The sequence below is a fragment of the Myotis yumanensis genome, unplaced genomic scaffold (assembly GCF_028538775.1).
Source record: "Myotis yumanensis isolate MYYU_CA2020_CCGP unplaced genomic scaffold, mMyoYum1.0.hap1 SCAF_4, whole genome shotgun sequence".
Lineage (NCBI taxonomy): Eukaryota > Metazoa > Chordata > Mammalia > Chiroptera > Vespertilionidae > Myotis > Myotis yumanensis.
Window position 1 is genome coordinate 101,184,380 of NW_027223755.1, and position 21,066 is coordinate 101,205,445.

At 51.3% G+C, this 21,066-nt stretch overlaps 1 protein-coding gene across 2 annotated transcripts in view; it reads right to left on the reverse strand.

Moving 5' to 3' along the window:
* KCTD5 (potassium channel tetramerization domain containing 5) overlaps positions 1–21,066 on the reverse strand; it is a 33,125-nt gene that overhangs the window by 2,418 nt on the left and 9,641 nt on the right. Inside the window, exons 2-6 of one of the 2 annotated variants that reach the window (XM_070411595.1) lie at positions 12,880–12,988; positions 10,665–10,756; positions 9,333–9,428; positions 6,073–6,198; positions 3,019–3,077 (exon numbers count right to left, since the gene is read on the reverse strand). In XM_070411595.1, the coding sequence (XP_070267696.1) occupies positions 3,033–3,077; positions 6,073–6,198; positions 9,333–9,428; positions 10,665–10,756; positions 12,880–12,988 (468 nt within the window). In that variant the 3' untranslated portion in view covers positions 3,019–3,032. The remainder of the gene's footprint in view (positions 1–3,018; positions 3,078–6,072; positions 6,199–9,332; positions 9,429–10,664; positions 10,757–12,879; positions 12,989–21,066) is intronic. The other variant, XM_070411596.1, reaches the window with a different exon arrangement.

Here is a 21,066-nt window from a genome sequence, read left to right on the forward strand (position 1 = left end):
TTGTTGTTTCCATACATCAAGTATGGCTGCTAAGCATCAGGTAACCAGGACAGATAGGCCGCAAGTCCCAGCCTAGCCAAGGCCAATGCTGTAAGATGACCCTCCCTAGGATCGCATCAGCAGTGTAAGAGCGAGCCGCCCAGGGGCATTCTGCACTTGAATTTCAGAGCTGAGAGATATGGCTTCGAGGACACTGTGTGCTTCTGAGCCCTGGGGCCCCGGCACAACACAGGGATATGCCCTGGAAGGGAGCCAGTTCTGCTTGTGCCAGGCCCAGACCCACATGGATGCTCTGGCCAGAGTGAGGTTCACTGCCCCCCAGCAAGACCCTGTAGGGAAGAGGCAAAATCCTCAGGCTCACACTGAGTGTCTGCTGGCCCCCAACTCACCAGCCAGGGCACCGCCCCTAGTAGGCACAGTCCCTCAGTCATCTAGGCTCATCCGAATGACTCAAGAAAGGGCACAAATTCTTGGGAGTTGCTCCAGTTGTTTCGATACCCCTCCACCCCTGCTGGTCCACACGTCTGGGCCCCCTGAGTCTGAGAGCTCTGGGGCTGCTCAGACAGCCCATGCAAGGCATATCTTCCACTGTGCAAAGGCCCAGATCAGCCCCTGCAAGTCCCTCCTGCCCCCAGGTGCCAGTCACAGCCCCTGGCTGCGACTCTTTATCTTTGCTGTTTGCAGGGAAAGCTAGGGCTGGCAGGGCCCCAGGAAGTACAGAGCTGCCCTCACTTTGTGGGAGCCCAGCAGAGTAGAGGGAGTGACTGAGTTTGCAGGACTAAGTGGTGAAAACAATGAGGCCCACACACATGATGAGGCCCACATAACCGGAACGTGGCCTGAGAGCAACATGACAATACAGGAAGGGCTGCCTTGCCAGAGCAGGAGCCCCAACAACTATCTCCTAACGAGGACAGAAGACCCCTCCTCCAAGGACCTGTGACTGTCATAGCCCTGTCTGCCCTGGACACAGCTCTTACCTGGGCCACCGCCCTCAGGGACCAGGGCAGGCCATGCACCACGAGCAGCACCCCACAGGCAGGCCTAGGCAGATCCGGAGGCTAGGGCAGCTCCAGGGCTGCTCTGTGATCAGCCCCACCCACAGCCCAGACCTAAATGAGGGCCACCACAGCAGCTCCAGCCAGCAGATGCAAAATCACTAACTGAGAAGGGGAGCTGAAAGAAGTCCCCTTGTCCCTCCCCAATGTAGGCCCAGTGCCAGTTCCTGGCAGCTAACCAGTAGGTACAGCTCCTCCAAGCTCATGCAGGCTCCCCTAAAGCCTCGCCAGGTTCCTATCACAGTTCCCATCAGTGGTCACCATCAGGCCAAAGTCCACCTGCTGTCCATATGCTGCTGAGCCAACTAAGATGTGGCCCCAAACTGAGAAGGGCCACAAATGCACACTATACACCTGATTTCAGAGACTTTGAAGTGAGAAGCATAAAGTATCCCAATGATTTTTTAGGTTCAAATTAAAATACTTTTTGCATGCACTGAATTAAGAGTATTAGCATAGCCCTAGCCGGTTTAACTCAGTAGATAGAGCATTGGCCTATGGACTGAAGGGTCCCAGGTTCAATTCCAGTCAAGGGCATGTACCTCAGCTGCAGGCTCGATCCCTGGCCCTGGTTGGGGCACGTGCAGGAGACAACCAATGGGTGTGTCTTTCTCACATCAATATTTCTCTCTCTCTCTGTCTCTCCTCATCCCTTCCTCTCTCTAAAAATCAATGGAAAAATATCCAAATATCCCCAGGTAAGGATTAACAAAAACAAAACAAACAAAAAAAGGGGCACTAGCATCAATTTCACATTCTTCCTAATGTGGCTGCTAGAGAGTTTGAGAAGATAGATGGAGCTCATGCTGCATGTCCTGGGTCGGCAAACTCATTAGTCAACAGAGCCAAATATCAACAGTACAACGATTGAAATTTCTTTTGAGAGCCAATTTTTTAAACTTAAACTATATAGGTAGGTACATTGTTATTAACTTAATTAGGGTACTCCTAAGGCTTAGGAAGAGCCACACTCAAGGGGCCAAAGAGCCGCATGTGGCTCGCGAGCCGCAGTTTGCCAGCCACGGGTCTAGACCTGTGCTAAGCAAACATTTTCTTAAAGAGTCATGTAATCATATAAGTAAATATTTTAGGATTTATGAGTCAAAGGGCAAAATGGAGGATGTTATGTAGTTATATAATCAACCCCCACCAAAAAAAAACAACAACAAAAAACCACCAACCACTGAAAGTGTAAAAAAAGCCCCCAGTCTAAACTTCTCATGGCCAGAGGGTCGGCCTCTCAGTGCCTCCTGCCTTTCTGAGCTCCTCTCAGGACAAAGGCTGAGGATCCCAACCTGCAGGGCTCAGCCTGCAAGGGGGTCCCTGGTGGGAGAAGGGGACCCCAGGATGATGCCTGGCTCACCCACCTTCAACCTGACCTCTCTGGGCTTCAACTTCCTGTGTGCAAGACAAGGGAGTAGGCCAGGTGGTTCCTGCTAACAGAGAACGAAGATGGGTTCGGGAACCGGCTGGGCCTATGAATCTCGGGCAATGAGAAGAGGATGGGAGGTGGCAAAGCAGTGAGGAGCCGCTGGGGCCTAAGGAGGCACACAGAAGAGGACCCACACACTCTCCACCAGCATCCTCTGCCCGAGGCACCTGGGAGCAGAGGCACTCCGGACTTTGGCTTCAGGATCAGAGTCCACCTTCTGCATCACAGCCCGCCTCCTCGGCCCCGAGCCCATGGCCCAGCAACAGGGTGGGAAGGCTGGCAGCCTGGTGAGGAGGCCTGACACCCTTCTCAGGCCCCCCAGCGAAGGTCTCAGTCTCACCCAGACAGGCGTCCTACAGGGACGGACAGCCCACTCCCAGGCAGGCCAGCTCTACTGCAGGTCTACACAACTGGCAACTAGTGTGGAAAGTTCTCTGTCAACTACAGGCATGAGACAGACACAGCAGAGGAGGGGCTGGGTCAAGGAAACTGAGGTATGGGGTCCATTGCAAGGGCGGCAGAGCTCACCAGGACATTTACACTTAATCTGAGTCATTCCCATCGTGACCCGTCTCCTCGTCATCACTCTGGCTCGGCACACAGCATGCGGCAAGGGAGAAGAAGAGAGGACACCATCAGTGCAGGGCAAAGCAGGGGCCAGCATCGGGAAGCCGGCCCAGAGAGTCCTCAGGGACCATGGATGCTCAGGGCCAGGAACTCGCATTGTTCCGTACAGCAAACCACAGACCAAGCCTCATCTTGGGGGCCTGGGCCCCAAACATACACGACCAGATCACACCATGGAGGAACACGGGGCTCAAGCATCTCCCTTGCCCCATCGTCCCTGGGCCCTGGCATTCCCAAAGTGCCCGAGTAGTCCTTCCCCCTTCGTAGTGAAGAACTGAACCTTGCCCTAACCGAGGTCTGGGCTTTGCACTCAGTTCCTGGTTACACTTGGACAGTCTGACAATGTGATGGGAGGCAGGATCAATCGACCAGGAGGCTGGAAATTGCAATCAGGTATGTGGGTGACTAATCATCAATCAATCATGTCTACGGGACCAAGCCCAGTAAACTCTCTGGACTTAGAGGCTAAGGGAGCATCCTGGTACATCTGAATCCTCCCCTCTGTACTTCCTGTAATAAATCGTCACCGTGAGCATAACAGCAGTGAGTTCTGTGAATACTTCTGGCAAAACATAGAATCAAAGAGTGGGCTGGGAAGCCCCTGAACTTGCAGCTGGTGGTGGGTTTGGTAGCTCTTGTGTGGGCCATTCCCCTTGATGGGATGCCCCATCCCCACCTGCTCTTTCCAGCCACTGCCACCTTGACAAGGGAGTCTATTATGAGCTGCAGGCTCTCATCTGGTGAACAGGTAAGACCACAGTAGTGACATTCACTACCCTCAGGACGTGCAGCACTGCTACAACCAGGCTGCACGTGGGTGTCCCCAAAGCACCGTCCCCAATCCAGCCCCAATGGTTTTCCATGGCTTTCCAGAGGACCCAACCACTCCACATCCTCGGGAACTCCTGCCACTGCCCCCATTTAGAAGTCACTGTGGCCACCACACTTCAGAGCCAGGTATTTTTAGAGAGAGAAATAGGGCCATGTTTTCAATGACAAATTTGGGGTCATGCCAGGAGCTCCCTCATAGCACAGACACATTCTTCTGCAGCTGAAAAACCACCTGAAGGAAATGAGGATGGGTGGCTGCCCTGCTGAGCTCGGCCATGAAAACTTGTCAAGTTCAGAAATAAAAGCTTCTAAAAATAAACAACTTATGAGTCCTGCAATTGCTCAGAGAGACATGTGCCTTCTCATGAGGCTGGGGGATCGCAGGGAGGTAGGTTCACCTCCACCCCTGATTCTGTGGGAGGTACGTCCCCAGGACCTGGCACCATGACTCCATCCCTGGCGTGCCTGCATGTGTAGGGAAACTGCACCATCCCCCACGCTGTCCTGTCCTGAGCAGCAGCAGGACAGCCCACACCTGAACACTTAGCCGCAAGCACTGTAGAAGGGCAGGGTGGGGACTTGAGGACTCGGTGGACCCTGGCATGGACAATCTTTCGATGGTAAGAATGCTGCCTGGAGCCGGTGGAGGGCCAGCAGTCAGTGACTCTGCTGTTAGTTGCCAAGCCCACACCTCCAAGAAAGACCCTAAAAGGTTCACAGGGGTGGTTCTGAGCAGGTGGTGGCCAGCCAGTCTGAAAAAGCCTTGGGAGCCCCGGGTTAATGTGATCAGTTAAAATCCTTCTGGCTCTAGCCCTGGCCAGTTTGGCTCAGTGGATAGAGCATCAACCTGCGGACTGAAGGATCCTGGGTTTGATTCCGGTCAAGGGCACATGCCTGGGTTGCAGGCTCGATCCCCAGTGGGGAGCATGCAGGAGGCAGCCGATTGATGATTCTCTCTCATCATTGATGTTTCTCTCTCTCTCTCTCTCTCTCTCTCTCTCTCTCTCTTCCCCCTTCCACTCTGAAATCAATAAAAAACACTTTTTTAAAAAAATCCTTCTGGCTCTGGACTATTCCTAAACTCACTCAAAATGCCCTTTGGCAGACAACACCCTGAGCCTTCACCAGGGCTGCCACAGAGCCTGCCCCCACCTCCTGGGCTCTGCTAAGGCTGCTTAGACGCCCCCACCCCCCACTCCCCCCGCCACCCCCCTTCCCTACCTCTCCTCCCGAGGTTGGCTGCAGGACTGTCTGGCTACCACCTGGTTCAAAGATCTACCTGCCAGGTACAGCCAGTCCAGGCCAACGCTAGGTTCTGTCTGTCTTGCAATCCCTGACCTCAGAAACAAACCCAGAGGAGATGCCACTAGTTTTTTCCACCTCTGGGGAAGGCCAGCTGCTGCTCCCTGCCACAAGGCTAACTTGAAAGCAAATGACATGGCAGTTCCACTTTGGCCCTGGCTGCACTGCCTTGCCCAAGAGACAGAAAAGCCGGTACCCAGTAGGGAGTGATGCCAGTTTATATAGGTCCTGGCCAGGGCCAGGCCGAGACAATACTCCATGGGCTCCAAAATAACAGAACCCGCAGGATCCACTTCTTTTACAAACCAAACTCAACTCCCAATTCAGGACGGATGTGGCCAGGGCAGGTGCCACTCAGGCCCCACCCGGAAGCCTCCTGGTCCCAAATCTCCAGGAAAACAGCCCACAAATGGTGGCATCACTTAAAGGCACAGCCACACACTTCCAGGAGCAACTCTGCCTGTGAGAAGGGGAGTCGGCGGAGAGTGTGGGTTGTGAAAGCCACAGGGGCTCACCCTGTGGGGAAGCCTGTGTCCAAAGACCTCTTGACCCACCACATCCTGCGGCGTATACATCCTCCATTACGGGACTGTGCCTATGACACTCATGCGAGAATTACAGGATAATGAACAAGCAGCCCAGGTGAGCGAGTGCCAGGAAGCCTGCATAGCAGGGAGGGCAATGAGAACAGCAAGGAACTATAAAGCTTGAAGGGAAAACCAACCCTACAAAGGGTGCCTTCTGCCCACACAAGCCCCCTCCACTGGCAGGAGGCCAGAGTACCCAGGGCTGCTGCCTGCCTGCTGGCCCACCATTACTCACCTTGGCTTTCTCGCTGGGCTCACTGGTAGTGCCGTACGGGGAGTTGTGCAGCTCCTTGGAGACCACACAGAGGAACTCGGCCTGGTCTTCACTCCCATAGTTGTAGGAGGAGCCAATGCTGACCAGCTGCGAGGAGAGAAGACAGGTGTGATGTGGGCAGAGCCACATACGCGCCAGGCTCAAGACCAGCCCACCCACCAGGAAGGAAGCACCAACGTGTGAAAACCCGTGGCAAAGATAGTCAACACTAGGGCAGATTACAGGACAGGTTTCAGCCAAGAGATTTTTAATGAGATTTTGAAAAATGAAGTCCTGACACATCCATATTTGGGCACATACATGCCCATATCCACCATACGCGTAACCCTCATGCAGGACAGGCCTTCTCTGCAGGATGGTCAACAATTTCAGGGCCTAGCCGGTTTGACTCAGTGGATAGAGCATCAGCCTGAGGACTGAAGGGTCCCAGGTTCGATTCCGGTCAAGGGCACATGCCCAGTGGGGGACTTGGAGGAGGCAGCCAATCCATGATTTTCTCTCATCATTGATGTTTCTATCTCTCTCTCCCTCTTCTTTCCTCTCTGAAATCAATAAAAATATATATTTTTAAAAACACACAACAATTTCAGGGTTTCTGGGCCCACAGGAGATGCTGCCTAACCCCAGGGAGAGGGGAGCACAGTGTGAAGGATTGCAAGATGGGGGTGTCATGTTCAGAGATGGTCCTCTTAGAGCAGGCAGTAGAATTGGGGCATTCAGCACACCAGATGCTCCCTTAACACAGGCCCAAAGCACATATGTGAGAACAAACACATGCACCCGAGGACAAGCTCCCAGTCTGCTTGTTCTCGAGTGGTCACTGGGCCTTCCCAGGAGAAGCCAGGATGGAACCTTCCTCCCCAGGGGCTATTAACCGAGAAGGCTTATACTCTGGTGGCAGGAGGAAAGGCTGGCAGAGGAGGGCCACAGAGGATAGAGCTGCCTGAATCTCAAAGATGATGCCAGGAAGCTGTGGCTTTGCATGTCTCAGTCTCACTCTGTGTGAGTCCACATTTTCGTGGGCTTCCAGGTCACTACCACCGCCATACAGGGACCAAGGGCCAACCTGCCTACCCCAGGGCCACCAAGGGCTTCTGTGCTTTTAAATGTAAAATTAACCAAAGGAAAACTACTACGATTGTAATTAGACCATCAGTAGCATAATTATAGAGCTAACAAACACCTGGAAGGCCCCTCAATCTCTGGCCTCCCTACATATGAATCTGTACTCATACGAGAGACCAGAGATGTGAGGCAGCTCTGAGTGCAAGGATGTGGGAAGGATGAGATGGGAGTGGTGGGTGCAAGTGAGGGACGTTCAGAGAGGTAAGGCCAGTGTGACCAGAGGAGGAGAGAGCACAGGAGGCCCATGGAAAAGGGGGGACACGCTCTCCCTGTGTTTCTAGAAGTCTGTTCCAGGTTCACAATCGCCCCTCAGGAGATGGGCCCTGCCACCTTTGGACCACAGTGGTGCCTGGCCCTGGATGCAGAATGGGCAGTGGTGTGCAGTCCCCTATAACCGGGTCTGCCTGAAGGCCATGTTTCCACGAAGCATGCCAGCCTCTTCCAAACCTCACTCAGAACCTTGTTTTGGCCTCGTTACTGACCACTAGGTGATCCGCCCCCCGTCCCCTGTGGCAGGTCCAGCTCCTGCTTCTGAGAGTAGAGCGTCTCTCATTAAATAAACATGACTCTGGTTCTGGCCTTTTACTGGCATGAACAATGTCCTCAAGGAACAAACTAGGCAAAGGGAATTAAGACTTGATGAAAAGAGAGGGCCCTGCTCTTTTCAATGGATTTAGGATCCACTCAGAGGAGCTAAGGACAAAGTCCCTAAGCTGATCATGGGGAGGAAGATGTCCATGCAAAAGGCCGGAGGTGCACTCTCCCTCCAGCAGGAATCACAGAGGACTTAGCTCTCCTTGAGGGTGACCCAGTTCACAGATCCTGAACTGATGATTGCAGCTCCCACCTCCACAGCCCTTGTCCAGGCAGCACGCCCAGAGGCAACAGGAGGGGCAGTGGGAGACTCCTGAGTGAGTCCAGAGCATAAGAAACACATGCAGACCACAGGACCCTGCCTGGATTCCCCAGGGCAAGGGCAGGGCAGGACAAGCTGCACAACCATCAGAGCAGGGACACACAGAGCAGCCCTGGTGGCTGGTCCCAGGGTGTAGGGAGGGACACAAATGCTGGTTGCACTTATCTTTAGTGATGGCTTAAGGGGACTCCAAGCACTTACAATGCAATCCGTTATTTCAAAAGACCCCAAGAACAGGGTAGACTTAATTAGGAGGGATGCTGGGATGACCATGTAATTTCTCACACTCTCTCTGCAGAGCACTTGCCCCAGATAGCAGCTATCAACAGAGGAAAATCCAAGAGGCCAGAGGGGGCCTCGTGATCAGGGCAGTCACTATGTAGGGCTAGAGTCACAGGGTCACAACCAGTACCCTGGGCTGGAGGTCAAACAGGGTCACAAGCCCAAACCTCAGAGCCTTTGCCTAAAAAAGTGGAATAGCAACACTGAGCTGACAGGAAAGGTGCTGGCCACTCAGAGAGCACTCTTGGTGTGTTCTGAGGCCACAGGTCCTGAGTGCAGCTGCATGGGACGAGAGCAGCATACAGAGGTGCAGGGAAGGACAGAGAGCGGGAGAGAGGACCCAGCATTCAGCACATCAGTCTCAGCCTGTGTGTGGCAAGAGCAGAGTTGAGGAAAGTGGAGGGACACAGCCAGGCCAGCATCCTCAGCATCTTTCCAATCAAGGGCAGGAAAGGGGCTGGAGGGTTTGAAAAGCAGTCCCACCAGGAAGGCCATCGGTGCCACCTCCAGCACAAAGGAGCCTGAGGCACCATCTGCTCAGCCAGCACAGGAGGGGCCTGGTGGACATGAGGTGGGACAGGGAGGTTGGCCAGGCCAGGATGTGGCCAGAATGTCAACCACACACACATTAGACACAAGACAGAAGCTCAGAGAACAGTCCTCCCAAAAAAATGATCTAGAGCAAGAATAGCTGCAGAATGAATGAGGGGGTGGGGCAGAGGCACAGGCTGTTTTCGAGAGGGGCCAGTAAACCACATTTCCAGGAATCACAGGTGCCCAATGCCTCATTATTTACGGTCCCTCGGGCCAACAACCCTGAGGACCCAGGTGGGGTCACTGTAATTCACAGGCTGACATCAATCCAGGTGTGGGGAGGGGGTATGCACGTGCGCTTCACCTGTTCAAACTTCCAGCCATCGGACATGGTGGACACCATCTGCGTGAGCTCCTCCTCCTGACACTGAAGTACACGGTAAACATGCTTCACTGGCACCTGCAAGAACAGGGGCCACAGGTGAGACAGGCTCCACATGCCCCGCTGCTCCTGCCCCAGCCCAGCAATCTTGCCCGGTTGCTGATTCTGGAGACGGCCCAACAGGAGACCCGGTGAGGCTGACATTTCTTTCCACCTCTCAGGCTCAGGTCATGATGCCTTGAGGTGGCCCCAAACACATACACCGAAACAAGACAAACAGGCTGGAACAGCTGCCGTTTCCTTCTTCCTTGTCTGCCGCCAAATATATTTCAGTTGCGACATTCCAAAGTAAAATGAGTCACGTTCCTAAGATGCCAAGAGCACCTGTGTCTAGATGTGAATGCACGAGGATGTCCATCTTTGTTCTACAGGGAACCACACCAAGTCCCTGAGCCCACCAGCTGGGGAGGGATTGATGGGAAGGCCTGAAAGCAATGTGGGACCAGCCCGGCCCCTGCTCCTAGCAAAGCTTTCATTCATGCACAGCAGCTCAGACATGAACTGGCTTGGACTGAACTGGCTTCCAAAACAAGGACATATCTTTTGAGCAGGCCACCATCCAACCTTCTCTGAGCTCTGTTCCAGGCATTTCTGGTGCTGGGAGCCCCTGAGGGGGTCTGCTCTCATGGAGCTGCTACTCTAGCAGGAGGAGGCGGCCACCACACACAACACGTGTGTAGCCAAGGGGAAGGGGCCGTAGAGGGCTAAGCTGTTCTGTGATGTTAAACCAGTGACTCACACTAGTGACACTCAAGTGACAGGGTCACAGCCTAAAGTACACTGCTTTAACTTGTGAAACAGTGAGTGACACTGGAGTACTACCTCACCTGAGCCCTCTAATCCGCACATCGGCCCTGTGACAAGGGGCTCCTCGGCCTCCACTATGCCACTCTGCAAGGGAAGACCGAGGCATATAGTTTGTACTGGTCCAGGTCACACAGCTCATTAAGTGGGGCTGCTGGATGGGGGAGGAAAGTCCAGGGAGGGGGAGGAGGTGGCGAGGAACAGGGAAGCCTGAGGCGGAGTGAGCAGAGACACTGGGGTGGGCGTCCTGAGGAGAGGCTGGACAGGGCTAGATGAGTTTACCCTTCATGCCTGCCATGGTGCCATTAGGCACTACAACAATTACAGAGGAAGACAGTCATCAAGATAAGACAGCCAGATCTCAAGGCCTCATGAGGAGGAGGGAGGGGAGGGAGCTCCACATTTGCACCAGGCCTCGGAAGCTTCCAGCACATTCGTCACTGGTCTCACCTGTGATGTTTTGCTGTCTCGTTCTCTAATTTTGTCCTTTACAAGTTTTATTAGTGAGGTGATATTGTAAAATTCCGCTTCCTCCAACACTCCTGGAATAAAGAAAAACAACTATAATTTTCACCAAATCAAAAAAGAAACATTTCACTATGGACTTGTGGCCTATGCCTGACCACTAAAGGCTCCTCAGCCCCCATCCTAACACCCAAAAGTCACCACGCAGACATTGTTGGCTCTCAGTAGGGCTCCCCAGGACTTGGCGCAGTGGGCTCACATGGAGAATGATGTGTTTACTGAACATACTTCTGCATGAATCCCTCCACGTGACCTGCTGGGTGCAGAACTCAGATACAGCTGGTTCACACACAGGTCCACGAGTGTGGACTGCGAGCTCCACGCTGGGCACGTGGGATGGAACACAGGCATCTTTCCCTCGACAGCCTGCATCTGTCTCTCTGGGCTGGCCAACTCTCTCCTCCCCTCCGTGAGAGGCTCAGGCCTGGCCAGGCGGCCTTGTGCAGGCCTCTGAGTCATTCAGCACATCAGTTCCCCTATTCAAGTGTTAGACTGTGGCTGGTTGAGGGCGTAGCTCCTCACTCTAGGACTCTTTTTCCAATTTAGGAACTCCTTTTTCCCCCAAAGATGGCCATTTGTAATGTACCTTATTTAGGGACTTGAAATCTCTAAGAATTCTAAAAAACAAATTAGAGAGGCTCTGCTTCAGGGATTCCTCATGGGTATTCCAGAAGGTTCAGAGTGAGCCTGGTCATCTGGCTAGACCTCACTCTTCATAGTACAGTTCCCACTGGCAACACCAGGAGCTTAGAGCCGTGGACTCCAGCTGCCGGACCCACTCAGGCTGCCTCCTAACAAGGTCCCCAGGTGAGACGACAGAGGGTGAAGGTTGGGGCAGGCAGTAGCCACCCAAAGAGAGGCAAAATCTAGTTTGTGTCTTCTCAGGATGACTTAAGGCAACTGTCAACTCCTCTCTTCAGATCCATGGGTGGGGACTGAAGGGCATTACAAATGAGCACCGGAAGCTTTAGGACAAGTGCTTGGGCCTAAAGGGCACATCTTTCTTCCACCTGGACACTCCATGCACTATACTCGGAAGGGCAACACCAGGAAATGGTGTGCACATGGGTGTTGCTCCTGAAAACACTGTGTCAGTCCAGTAGGAAAGCAGGTGAGCGAGGCCAACTGGCAGGGCTTGGTCATGTCAAATACCCCTTTCTAAGCAAACTGCATTGAGAAGAGGCTGTGAAGTTTAGCTTCAAATTGTACAGCTGCCCACACACAACACAAAGGAAGGGTATCCCAAACCATACAAGTGTGTGAGCAAGAAAAAAGCGCTCCAGAGAAGACATGGAGTAAGACGTGATGAGAGCTGAGGGAGGACAAAGTTCAGTACTGACAGTCAATCCAGGACACAAGCAGAGCAGAGAAGGCAGAGCCCACTGTGAGTCATAGTGCCCTGAACCTCTCCAGACCTCCCTGGTGCGTGGAGCCAAGCACACACAGAGCATGCATACACCACTTAGACCCGGTGCCCACAGGGCTGCGCCTGGCATCCCTGCTCCTTGTGACCTGAGTCGGAATGTAGTATGGCATTTGGACATGCAGACAGAACTCAAAGGTGATAATACAGTGGTGCCCTGGAAGGAGAGCAGACCCGGGGTGACTGAGACAGAGGGACACCTGGGAGACTCGCATGGTGGGCACATTCCTAACACACCACCCTCAGACTGTTAAGCCAAAGCATCTCTGAGAATGGGTGGTCTCCCAAGGGAGGAGTCCCCACCCTCATGCATCACTAACTAGACACTTGGAGGAGGGAGCCCATAGTTTTACCCACCGTCAGGGGGACCCTGCAGCCAGGGAGTAGGGTTGCAGGGGCCTGAACCACAGTCCCCAGGCCCTTCTGCTACAAAGGTCCTGACAGACCAGCCTGGCTCTAATGAGCCTTCACTTCTTGGAGGAGAAAAGGGGAAGAGGCCATGCCAAACAGCCCTCTCACCTCTCTGAGACCAGCATCTGCTGCCTCATGGGACACATTTGTGAGAAAGCAGGGGGGCGAGTGAGGAGACTTGGGCACCTAGGACTTCTGCAGGGGGCAAGGGCACTCAAGACGCCAGCATGGCCCCCGGGGCACAGAGCCTGTTCAGGCCCAGAGGAGTCCAGTTGTCATCTTCACCAGATCCCACTCTCAACTCACCTTCCTCTGCAAGGTCTTTGTTAATGACCAGCTTTCCATGTCTCAGGTAATTCAGCACGGGCCCAAAATAGGTGGGATCTCTGTCGATTAAATAGGCACCTGTTTCATCCTACAAAGAACAAAGCACCAACGTGAATCCTGGACAAGCAAGCAGTGGCCCCACAGCTAACCCACAACCAGATCAACGTTCATGGCACTTCAGTGAAACCCCAAGTAGTGTTGTATGCCTCCTGCCTTCTGCAGCCTCCAACTCCTATCTGTCACCATTTCAAGTCTAAGCCAAGTTGAAATTGTTTTGTAACTAGGTAACCTTCCTTTAGCTACTGTGAGGCAACGCAATTATGTATTGAGTCTCTTTCCTCACAAGACAAAAGATTTCTAAAGAAAAGCTGATCGCCCTAGCCGGTTTGGATCAATGGATAGAGCGTCGGCCTGCGGACCAAAGGGTCCTGGATTCAATTCTGATCAAGGGCATGTACCTTGGTTGCAGGCTCCTCCCTGGCCCGGGCCCTGGTTGGGGCTCCTCCAGGAGGCAACCAATCGATGTGTTTCTCTCACATCAATGTTTCTCTCTGTCTTTCTCTCTCTCTTTCACTCTCCCTAAAAATCAATGGAAAAATATCCTTGGACATGAGGATTAACAAAGAAAGAAAAAGAAAAGCTGATCCTTTTTCATTTTAGAAACCGTCCCACAAGAGTGACTAACAGACTCTCCTTAGTGGAAAGCTCTTAAAGGCAGGGCTGACACTGGTGGGTCCACTTCTGAAGGACACCAAGACGTGGGCCTCTGCGGCCAGTGCTTGCCCTTCTCATTTTGGGGTTACTCCTTGGGCGCGTGTGCAGGACTGGGTGTCAGGGCGATGGCCTGGGTCAAAGGCACATGGAACAGAACCTCATTTTCCCAGAGCTTCACAGTGACTGCTGATCACCAAGGAAGCTCCACCCATTGGGTAGTGGTCCCAGAGTCCAAGCTGTCTAACAACAGACCATCAGGAGGACAGAGATGGCGGCGTAGGTAAATGCCTGTACTCGCCACCTCCCATAACCACATCAAAATTACAACTAACATACAGAACAACCATCATCCAGAACCACAGGAAAATTGGCTGAATGGAAGTCCTACAACTAGAGAAGTAAAGAAAGCACACTGAGACTGGTAGGAGGTGCACCCACGTGGGCCGCTTTTTTAATCAGGAAGGAGATCGTCTCTACGAAGAGCAAGGAGTCCCAGCCCCACACCAGACCCCCAGCCCAGAGTCCCAGAGCTGGGAAAAGAAGAACTCCGGGCTGTATAAACCAGTGCGGATTAGGGCTCAGTGACACAGAGGCTGCTGCACACCCAGCTGTTCCTCTTAAAAGGCCAACACCATGAACTGAACTTATAAGATCCTGCTTCCTCTGAGCTCCAGCACCAGGACAAGGCTCTGGGGAACACAGACACATAAGAGGAGGAACTAGAATGTCTGGCATTGGGGCAGGAACTTGGGGGGCGGCTTCCTCCCAGATGGAGGTGCTTGCAGGGATCTTGTTCCTATGCTGGGACCTGCCCGGTTGCAGGGCTGACTGGCAGCCATTTCTGTTTGCTCTGCCCTGGTGATTCTCTAAGATAGATAGAAACAAACACAGGGAAGCAGCCAAAATGCAGAGACAAAGAAACATATCACAAATGAAAGAAGGCAAACTACTGAATACAGAGTTCAAAACCACAGTTATAAGGTTACTCAAGAATCTTTTAGAAACTTCCAAAAAAATGGAAAAGAACCAGTCAGAAATTAAGCATACACTGACTGAAATAAAGAATAATATACAAGAATTCAACAGTACAGTAGAGGATTCTGAGAATGAAATCAACAATTTGAAATATGAGGAAGCAAAAAACACCCAACCAGAAGAGCAAAAAGAAAAAAAGAATCCAAAAATATGAAGATAGTGTAAGGAGCCTCTGGGACAACTTCAAGTGTATCAACATTCACATTATGGGGGTGCCAGAAGGAGAGAGAGAGCGCAAGATATTGAAAACCTATCTAAAGAAATAATGACAGAAAACTTCCCCTACCTGGTGAAAGAAATAGACTTATAAGTCCAGGAAGCACAGAGTCCCAAACAAGAGGAACCCAAAGAGGACCACACCAAGACACATCATAATTAAAATGCCAAGGGCTAAAGACAAAGAGAGAATCTTAAAAGCAGCAAGAGAAAAGCAGATAGTCACCTATAAGGTAATGCCCATATGACTGTCAGCTGATTTCTCAACAGAAACTATGCAGGCCAGAAGGGAATGGCAAGAAATAGTCAAAGTGATGAACAGCAAGGACCTACAACCAAGATTACTCTACCCAGCAAAGCTATCATTCAGAATTGAAGGTCAGATAAAGAGCTTCACAGACAAGAAAAAGCTAAAGGAGTTCATCACCACCAAACCAGTATTACATGAAATGTTGAAGGGTATTCTTTAAGAAGAGGAAGAAGAAAAATAAAAAGATCAAAAATATGAACAACAAAATGGCAACAAATACATACCTATCAACAACTGAATCTAAAAATCAAAATAAATAAGAAATCTAATGAACAGAATAAACTGGTGAATAAAATAGAATCAGAGGTATGGAAATGGAACAGACTGACGATTCTCAGAGGGAAGGGGGACGGGGGCACAGGAAGAGATTAAACAAAGATCTTAGATGCATAGATGCATTACCTATGGACACAGACAATAGGGTAGTGAAGGCCTGGGGCGGGTGGGAACCAGGTGAAGAAAGGCAATGGGGGGAAAAAAAGAGGGACTTCTGTAATAATCTCAACAATAAATATTAAAACAAAACAAAAAACAGACCATCCGAGAGGTTGCTCCTACCCCTTGGCCAGCCCTGTTTCACCCCCAGGAGTGGGAACCTTTGTGAGGGTCAGGGACCCCTTGCTGCTCACTGGAGTCTTCAGAGTCAGTTCCAACCACAGCCTCTCTGGCTGTTGCAGCCATAGCCAGGGGAGGTAGCTACTAGGGTGGGGGCAGTCCCCATACAATGACACCACTAGAGTGCACCCTGTAGAGGCTGCAGAGTAACAGGTATAGGGGGATGTGATAGGGACTGGGATCCATCAAGGCAATGGATCCAATGCTGCCAGGACACCGAAGACGTGTTGGCTGCATATCTGATTTGGGTTGACGAGTATGACCCCACCCAGGCGGCCTTCCAGTGGGGCTACTGATGGATGAGGGACCAAACAGCTTCTGCCCCCACACCAGTGCATTCAGCCTATCGAGAATCCTGCTCCCCCCTGCAAGCCAGCCTGCCCTCCCCAGGCAGAGCCTGGACCTGGGCCAGCGGCCCCAAAGAGGGCAGAGGGTGCCGAGGTCTCCACCCTGAGACTGTGACTCTGTAAACCAGTCTGAGAGTCAATGTGGCCTCCCTGTCCAAAGTGGATCTCGGGACTCACAAGAGGTCCTTAGCAGGTGAGGGCCACAGCGAACAAGAGCAGCTGGCTGGCCGCAGCACCAGGACAGCAGCAGGCATCTCTGCCGGGAGGTGGAGCAGTGGAAACTCCTAAACCTCTTAGATGTGACATGCCCCCAGGCCCCACAGCCAGAGACACAAGGAGGCAGGCAGTGTCTGGACCACGAAGGAAGACCCCATGTTAGGACCCTATTTTTCATTTATGAACATTAAATTCTGGAATTTATGTAGTAAACCTTCATAGTTTCCAGGGTTTCTTCCCAAAGTCCACCTTCATAAAGTTGCTATTTAGATCAGATCAATTAAGGTTCCAGCCATGGAGGCACTTCCCACTCGGCCCAGAGCACCTCTGTGCCCTTTTCTCCCGTAGGCCTGGCACTCAGATCAGTCTCCAGCCACCACTGGCTCCCCGCCGCCCCCGTGGACTTCCTGTCCCCAACCACACAGATTTCCCAAATTCATCTTCAGGCCCCGCCCCCTGCCCCCCCCCCCCCCCCATCTAAGAAAGCATGGTCACACACTGTCCCACCCGCCCCTGCCTCCTGGCCTCTGGCCCTCTGCTATTCTCTTAGCAAGGCTAAAGGAGCCCACAGACCAGCTTGTGGGAAAATGTTACTTCAGCAGCCTCCCTGCTGGTGAAAAGGACCAGCATCTCCTACAAAGGGGCCAAGGTCTGAAAAGAAAGGGACAGAGCTGTCAGAACATGGAATGGAGGGGCATTCCCCCCTCACCCCCATGGATGAAAAGAGCTGAACCATGGCATTTGCACTCACCAAGCTCACAAGTGATTCATCAGCTCACTGCTACCTCACAGACAGCTGGTAGAAGGTTATGCAGGAAAGATCAGAGGGGACAAGGCTCATCTCCTCCCTCAGGACACCCCAAGGAGCCTCCCTTGTCACAAGGTACTTAGGACTCAGGGCCAGCCTCAGTATGGTCAGATCCTGGACTCAAGGCCATACAAGCCACAGCCTTGGAGCTGGGACATGGCACTTGGAGCTGGGACATGGCAGAAGAAAGGACTTTTTGTTTGTTTTATTTTTTTAGAGAGAAGATGGGAAGGAGGGAGGGAGAGGGAGAGAGAGGGAGAGAGAGGGAGAGAGAGAGAAAGAGAACATTGATCGGTTCACACCCTGACCAGGGATCAAACCCGTAACCTGGGTATGTGCCCTGACTGGGAATCAAACCCACAACCTTTAGATTTATGCGACAATGTTCCAACCGAGTCACACTGGCCACGGTGGAAAGGACCTGTATGGAGTGCCAACAGTATGTAGAGCAGCATAAGATACACAAAGGTAACCCAAGCTTAACACATTTCGTACCGCTCAGGAGTTTTCTCGTGTTTCGCACACCATCTGTTAAGGACCGCTCACGAGTGTTCTCGTTTTTCACGCCCATGGAAAAAGGAGCGAATCTAGATACTTATGTAAATTTTGTTTGGTCCCTCTTCATAGAGGAAAATGTTTTACGCAGTACCATACGTTAAAAAAGTACTAGGAACTTTAATTGTTTAATTGTTTGTTTTTGTAAATAAAAATGTTATAATTATTGAAAAACAACACCTAAAGTGCATTATGATGATTTAAATAACGTGCAGTTTGCCCAAAAACGTGCGGTCCCTGGCATATGTCTTAGAGATTTCTTTGCGGTACGCAATGTGTTAAAAAGCTTGGAGGGAGCCCTGGCTGGTTTGGCTCAGTGGTTAAGAGTGTTAGCCCTCAGACAGAAGAGTCCAGGTTCGATTCCCAGTCAAGAACATGTACCTAGGGTTGCAGGCCCAATCCCAGCCCGCGTCACAGTGTGTGCAGCAGGCAATCTATCTATGTGTCTCTCTCACATTGATGTTTCTCTCTCTCTCTCTCTCTCTCTCTCTCTCTCTCTCTCCCCACCCTCTTCCCTCCCACTCTCAGTAGAAATCAATGGAAAAAATATCCTCAGGTGAGGATTAACAACAACAAAAAATTGGAGGGAAAAGGTGGGATAGAAAAGAAGGGGCTGGGAGTCAGGGGAAAGTGCAGTAGCCCGTGCACAGACGGAACCTGGATGGGGAGCCTAGGCTGGACATGGGCGAGCTGGCACTGGGGCTGGACTTTGAAATGTGAGGCTTATCCGGAAAAGGGCAGGAATGGGAGGGACTACATGTCCCTTTCTGAGGCTCAACTGCTCCAAGTCAGTTAAAGCAGTGCCTTGTGTAGCCACCTTTAAAAATCCTGACCAGTGAGGCTCAGCTGGTTAGGACATTGGCTGGTGCACTGAAGGGTGGTGGATTGATCCTGATCAGGGCATAGACCCAGGTTTTAGGTCTGATCCCTGGCCAGGGTGAGTATAGGAGGCAACCAATTGATATATGTCTCTCACATCAATGTTTCTCTCTTTCCCTCTCCCTTCCTCTCTAAAATCAGTAAAAAAAAAACAAAAACAAACCCTCCAGATCCTTAGGTAAGGATTAAAAAAGAAAATCCATGTGAATTTTACAACTGAATTCTTGTTCTATTTTTTTGTTGTTGTTAATCTTCACCCAAGGATATTTTTTCCATTGATTTTCAGAAAAAAATGAAAGGGAAGAAGGGAAGGGAGGAAGGAGGGGGAGAGGGAAAGAGAGAGAACGAGAGAAAAGAAAAAAGAGAGACATTGATGTGAAAGAGACACATCAATTAGTCACTTTCTACACTCACCCCAAACTGGGCCAGGGATCAAACCTGCAACCCAGGTACATGCCCTTGACCAAGAATCGAATCCGCAACCCTGCAGTGTGTGGGCCAATGTTCAACCACTGAGAAACACCAGGCAGGGCAATTCATTCTATTTTTTAAAATACATTTTTATTGATTTCAGAGAGGAAGGGAAAAGGAGAGAGACAAAAACATCAATGATAAGAGAGAGTCATTGATTGGCTGCCTCCTGTACTCCTCATACTGGGGATCGAGCCTACAACCCGGGCATATGCCCTGATGGGAATCAAACCAAGACCTCCTGGTCCATAGATCAATGCTCAAGCACTGAGCCACGCCAGCTGGGCTGTTCTATTTTTAATACAAAAATGTTTTCCCAGAAACCTCACAGAGGCCATCCTGACACATAGGATCAAACACACTAATTTACAAAGCTCGGGCAAAGAGCATTCCTAGAGAGAGAGGTGCGCAGGGGCCAGGCATTCAGGCACAGAACAGAACCGTGACTACCCTGAGCTGGGCACTCTTCCACACTCCCGGAACACACGCCAGCTCTGTGGCATCCAGAACCTGCCAGTCACTCCAGATATACCTGCTGTCGGGCTGACCTCCACAAGGTCACACACAGCCAGAGTGGGCTTTAGAAGGAACCCTCATTCAGGCCGTCAGGAGCTCAGTTGGTTAGAGCCTCATCCTAATAGGCCAAGGCTGCAGCTGTGATCCCGTCAGGACACATATAAGAATCAACGAATGAATGAATAAATAAGTTGAACAAATTGAGGTGGTTTTTTCCCTCTCTCTCTGTCCCTTCCCCTCTATCTCTAAAAATAATTTAAATTTTCTTTAAAGGAACCCTCATCATACTATGTTTCTCCCACATGGTATGACTCTCTGAGCTTCAGGTCTGCTCAGACATCACCAGCCTCTGAGAGTAGGACACCCAGCCCAGTGGCTCCTTCACATTGGTCCTATTACTGGACAATCCCCTGAATTACAGGGGAGAGCTTTCCCCTCCTAGGCTCTTGTCAATCTCCTGAGAAGAAATTCAAACAGGTGACAGAAAGCAGTGTTGAAGCAAAGCAAGCGAATTTATTAAGGAAGTAAAGGAAGCAAGTTTATTAAAAATGCACTCGGGCCCTAGCCAGTTTGGCGCAGTGGATAGAGCGTCGGCCTGCGGACTGAAAGGTCCCGGGTTCAATTTCGGCCAAGGGCACATGCCCGGGCTTCGGGCTTGGTCCCCAGTGGGGGCTGTGCAGAAGGCAGCCAATCAATGACTCTCATCATTGATGTTTCTATCTCTTCCTCCTTCTTCCTTCCTCTCTTAAATCAATAAAGAAATATATTTTTTTTAAATAAAAAATAAATATTAAAAAAATAAAAATAAAAATGCACTCTGCTTAAAGCACAAGTGGACAACTCAACTATAACCTGATAGGGGCCCAAGGGGTTTTATACCCTTCCCCCTATAGGTTTCAAAGTTCCCCTGCCAGTTATCTGGGTAGAAGACTAGGTTTCAAAGTCTCCTTCTACACTGTTGTGGCTGATCTCAGAATGTTTGTACATACATCTGGTCATCTTGTTTGGCAAGTCCTACAGTGGCTGACTTCTTTGTTTAGTGGGTGAGATAAAACTCCCCCCTTCTCCCCCTTCCCCAAGATGGCTGACTTCTTTGTACAGTAGATGAGATAGTAAAACTCCCCTTTCTTTACTCTTTCCTCCTTTCCTGTCCCAACAGCTATCTTTTCTATTTAACAGTCCCAGCAACGTGGCCCTAGCACTCCCCCCAGAAGGAAAGCCACAGAGCCCATGACCCAGACCTGCCTCGAGGTCCACCCACCTGGGCCCAGAACTGCGTGTTCACCGGGGAAACCCTGAGACATTGAAAAGCAAGCGGCTACACCATCCTCCACCAGCGACAAGCCAGCCTGTCCAGCTTTGCCACTGATGAGCAGCACGTAAGGAAATTCAAAAGCAGTCTCCCCTGTCATGTCAGTACTCTCTAGTTTAATTTCTTCTTGTGGACTCATTTTGATTTGATGAGCTTCATTAAGAAACAGGTC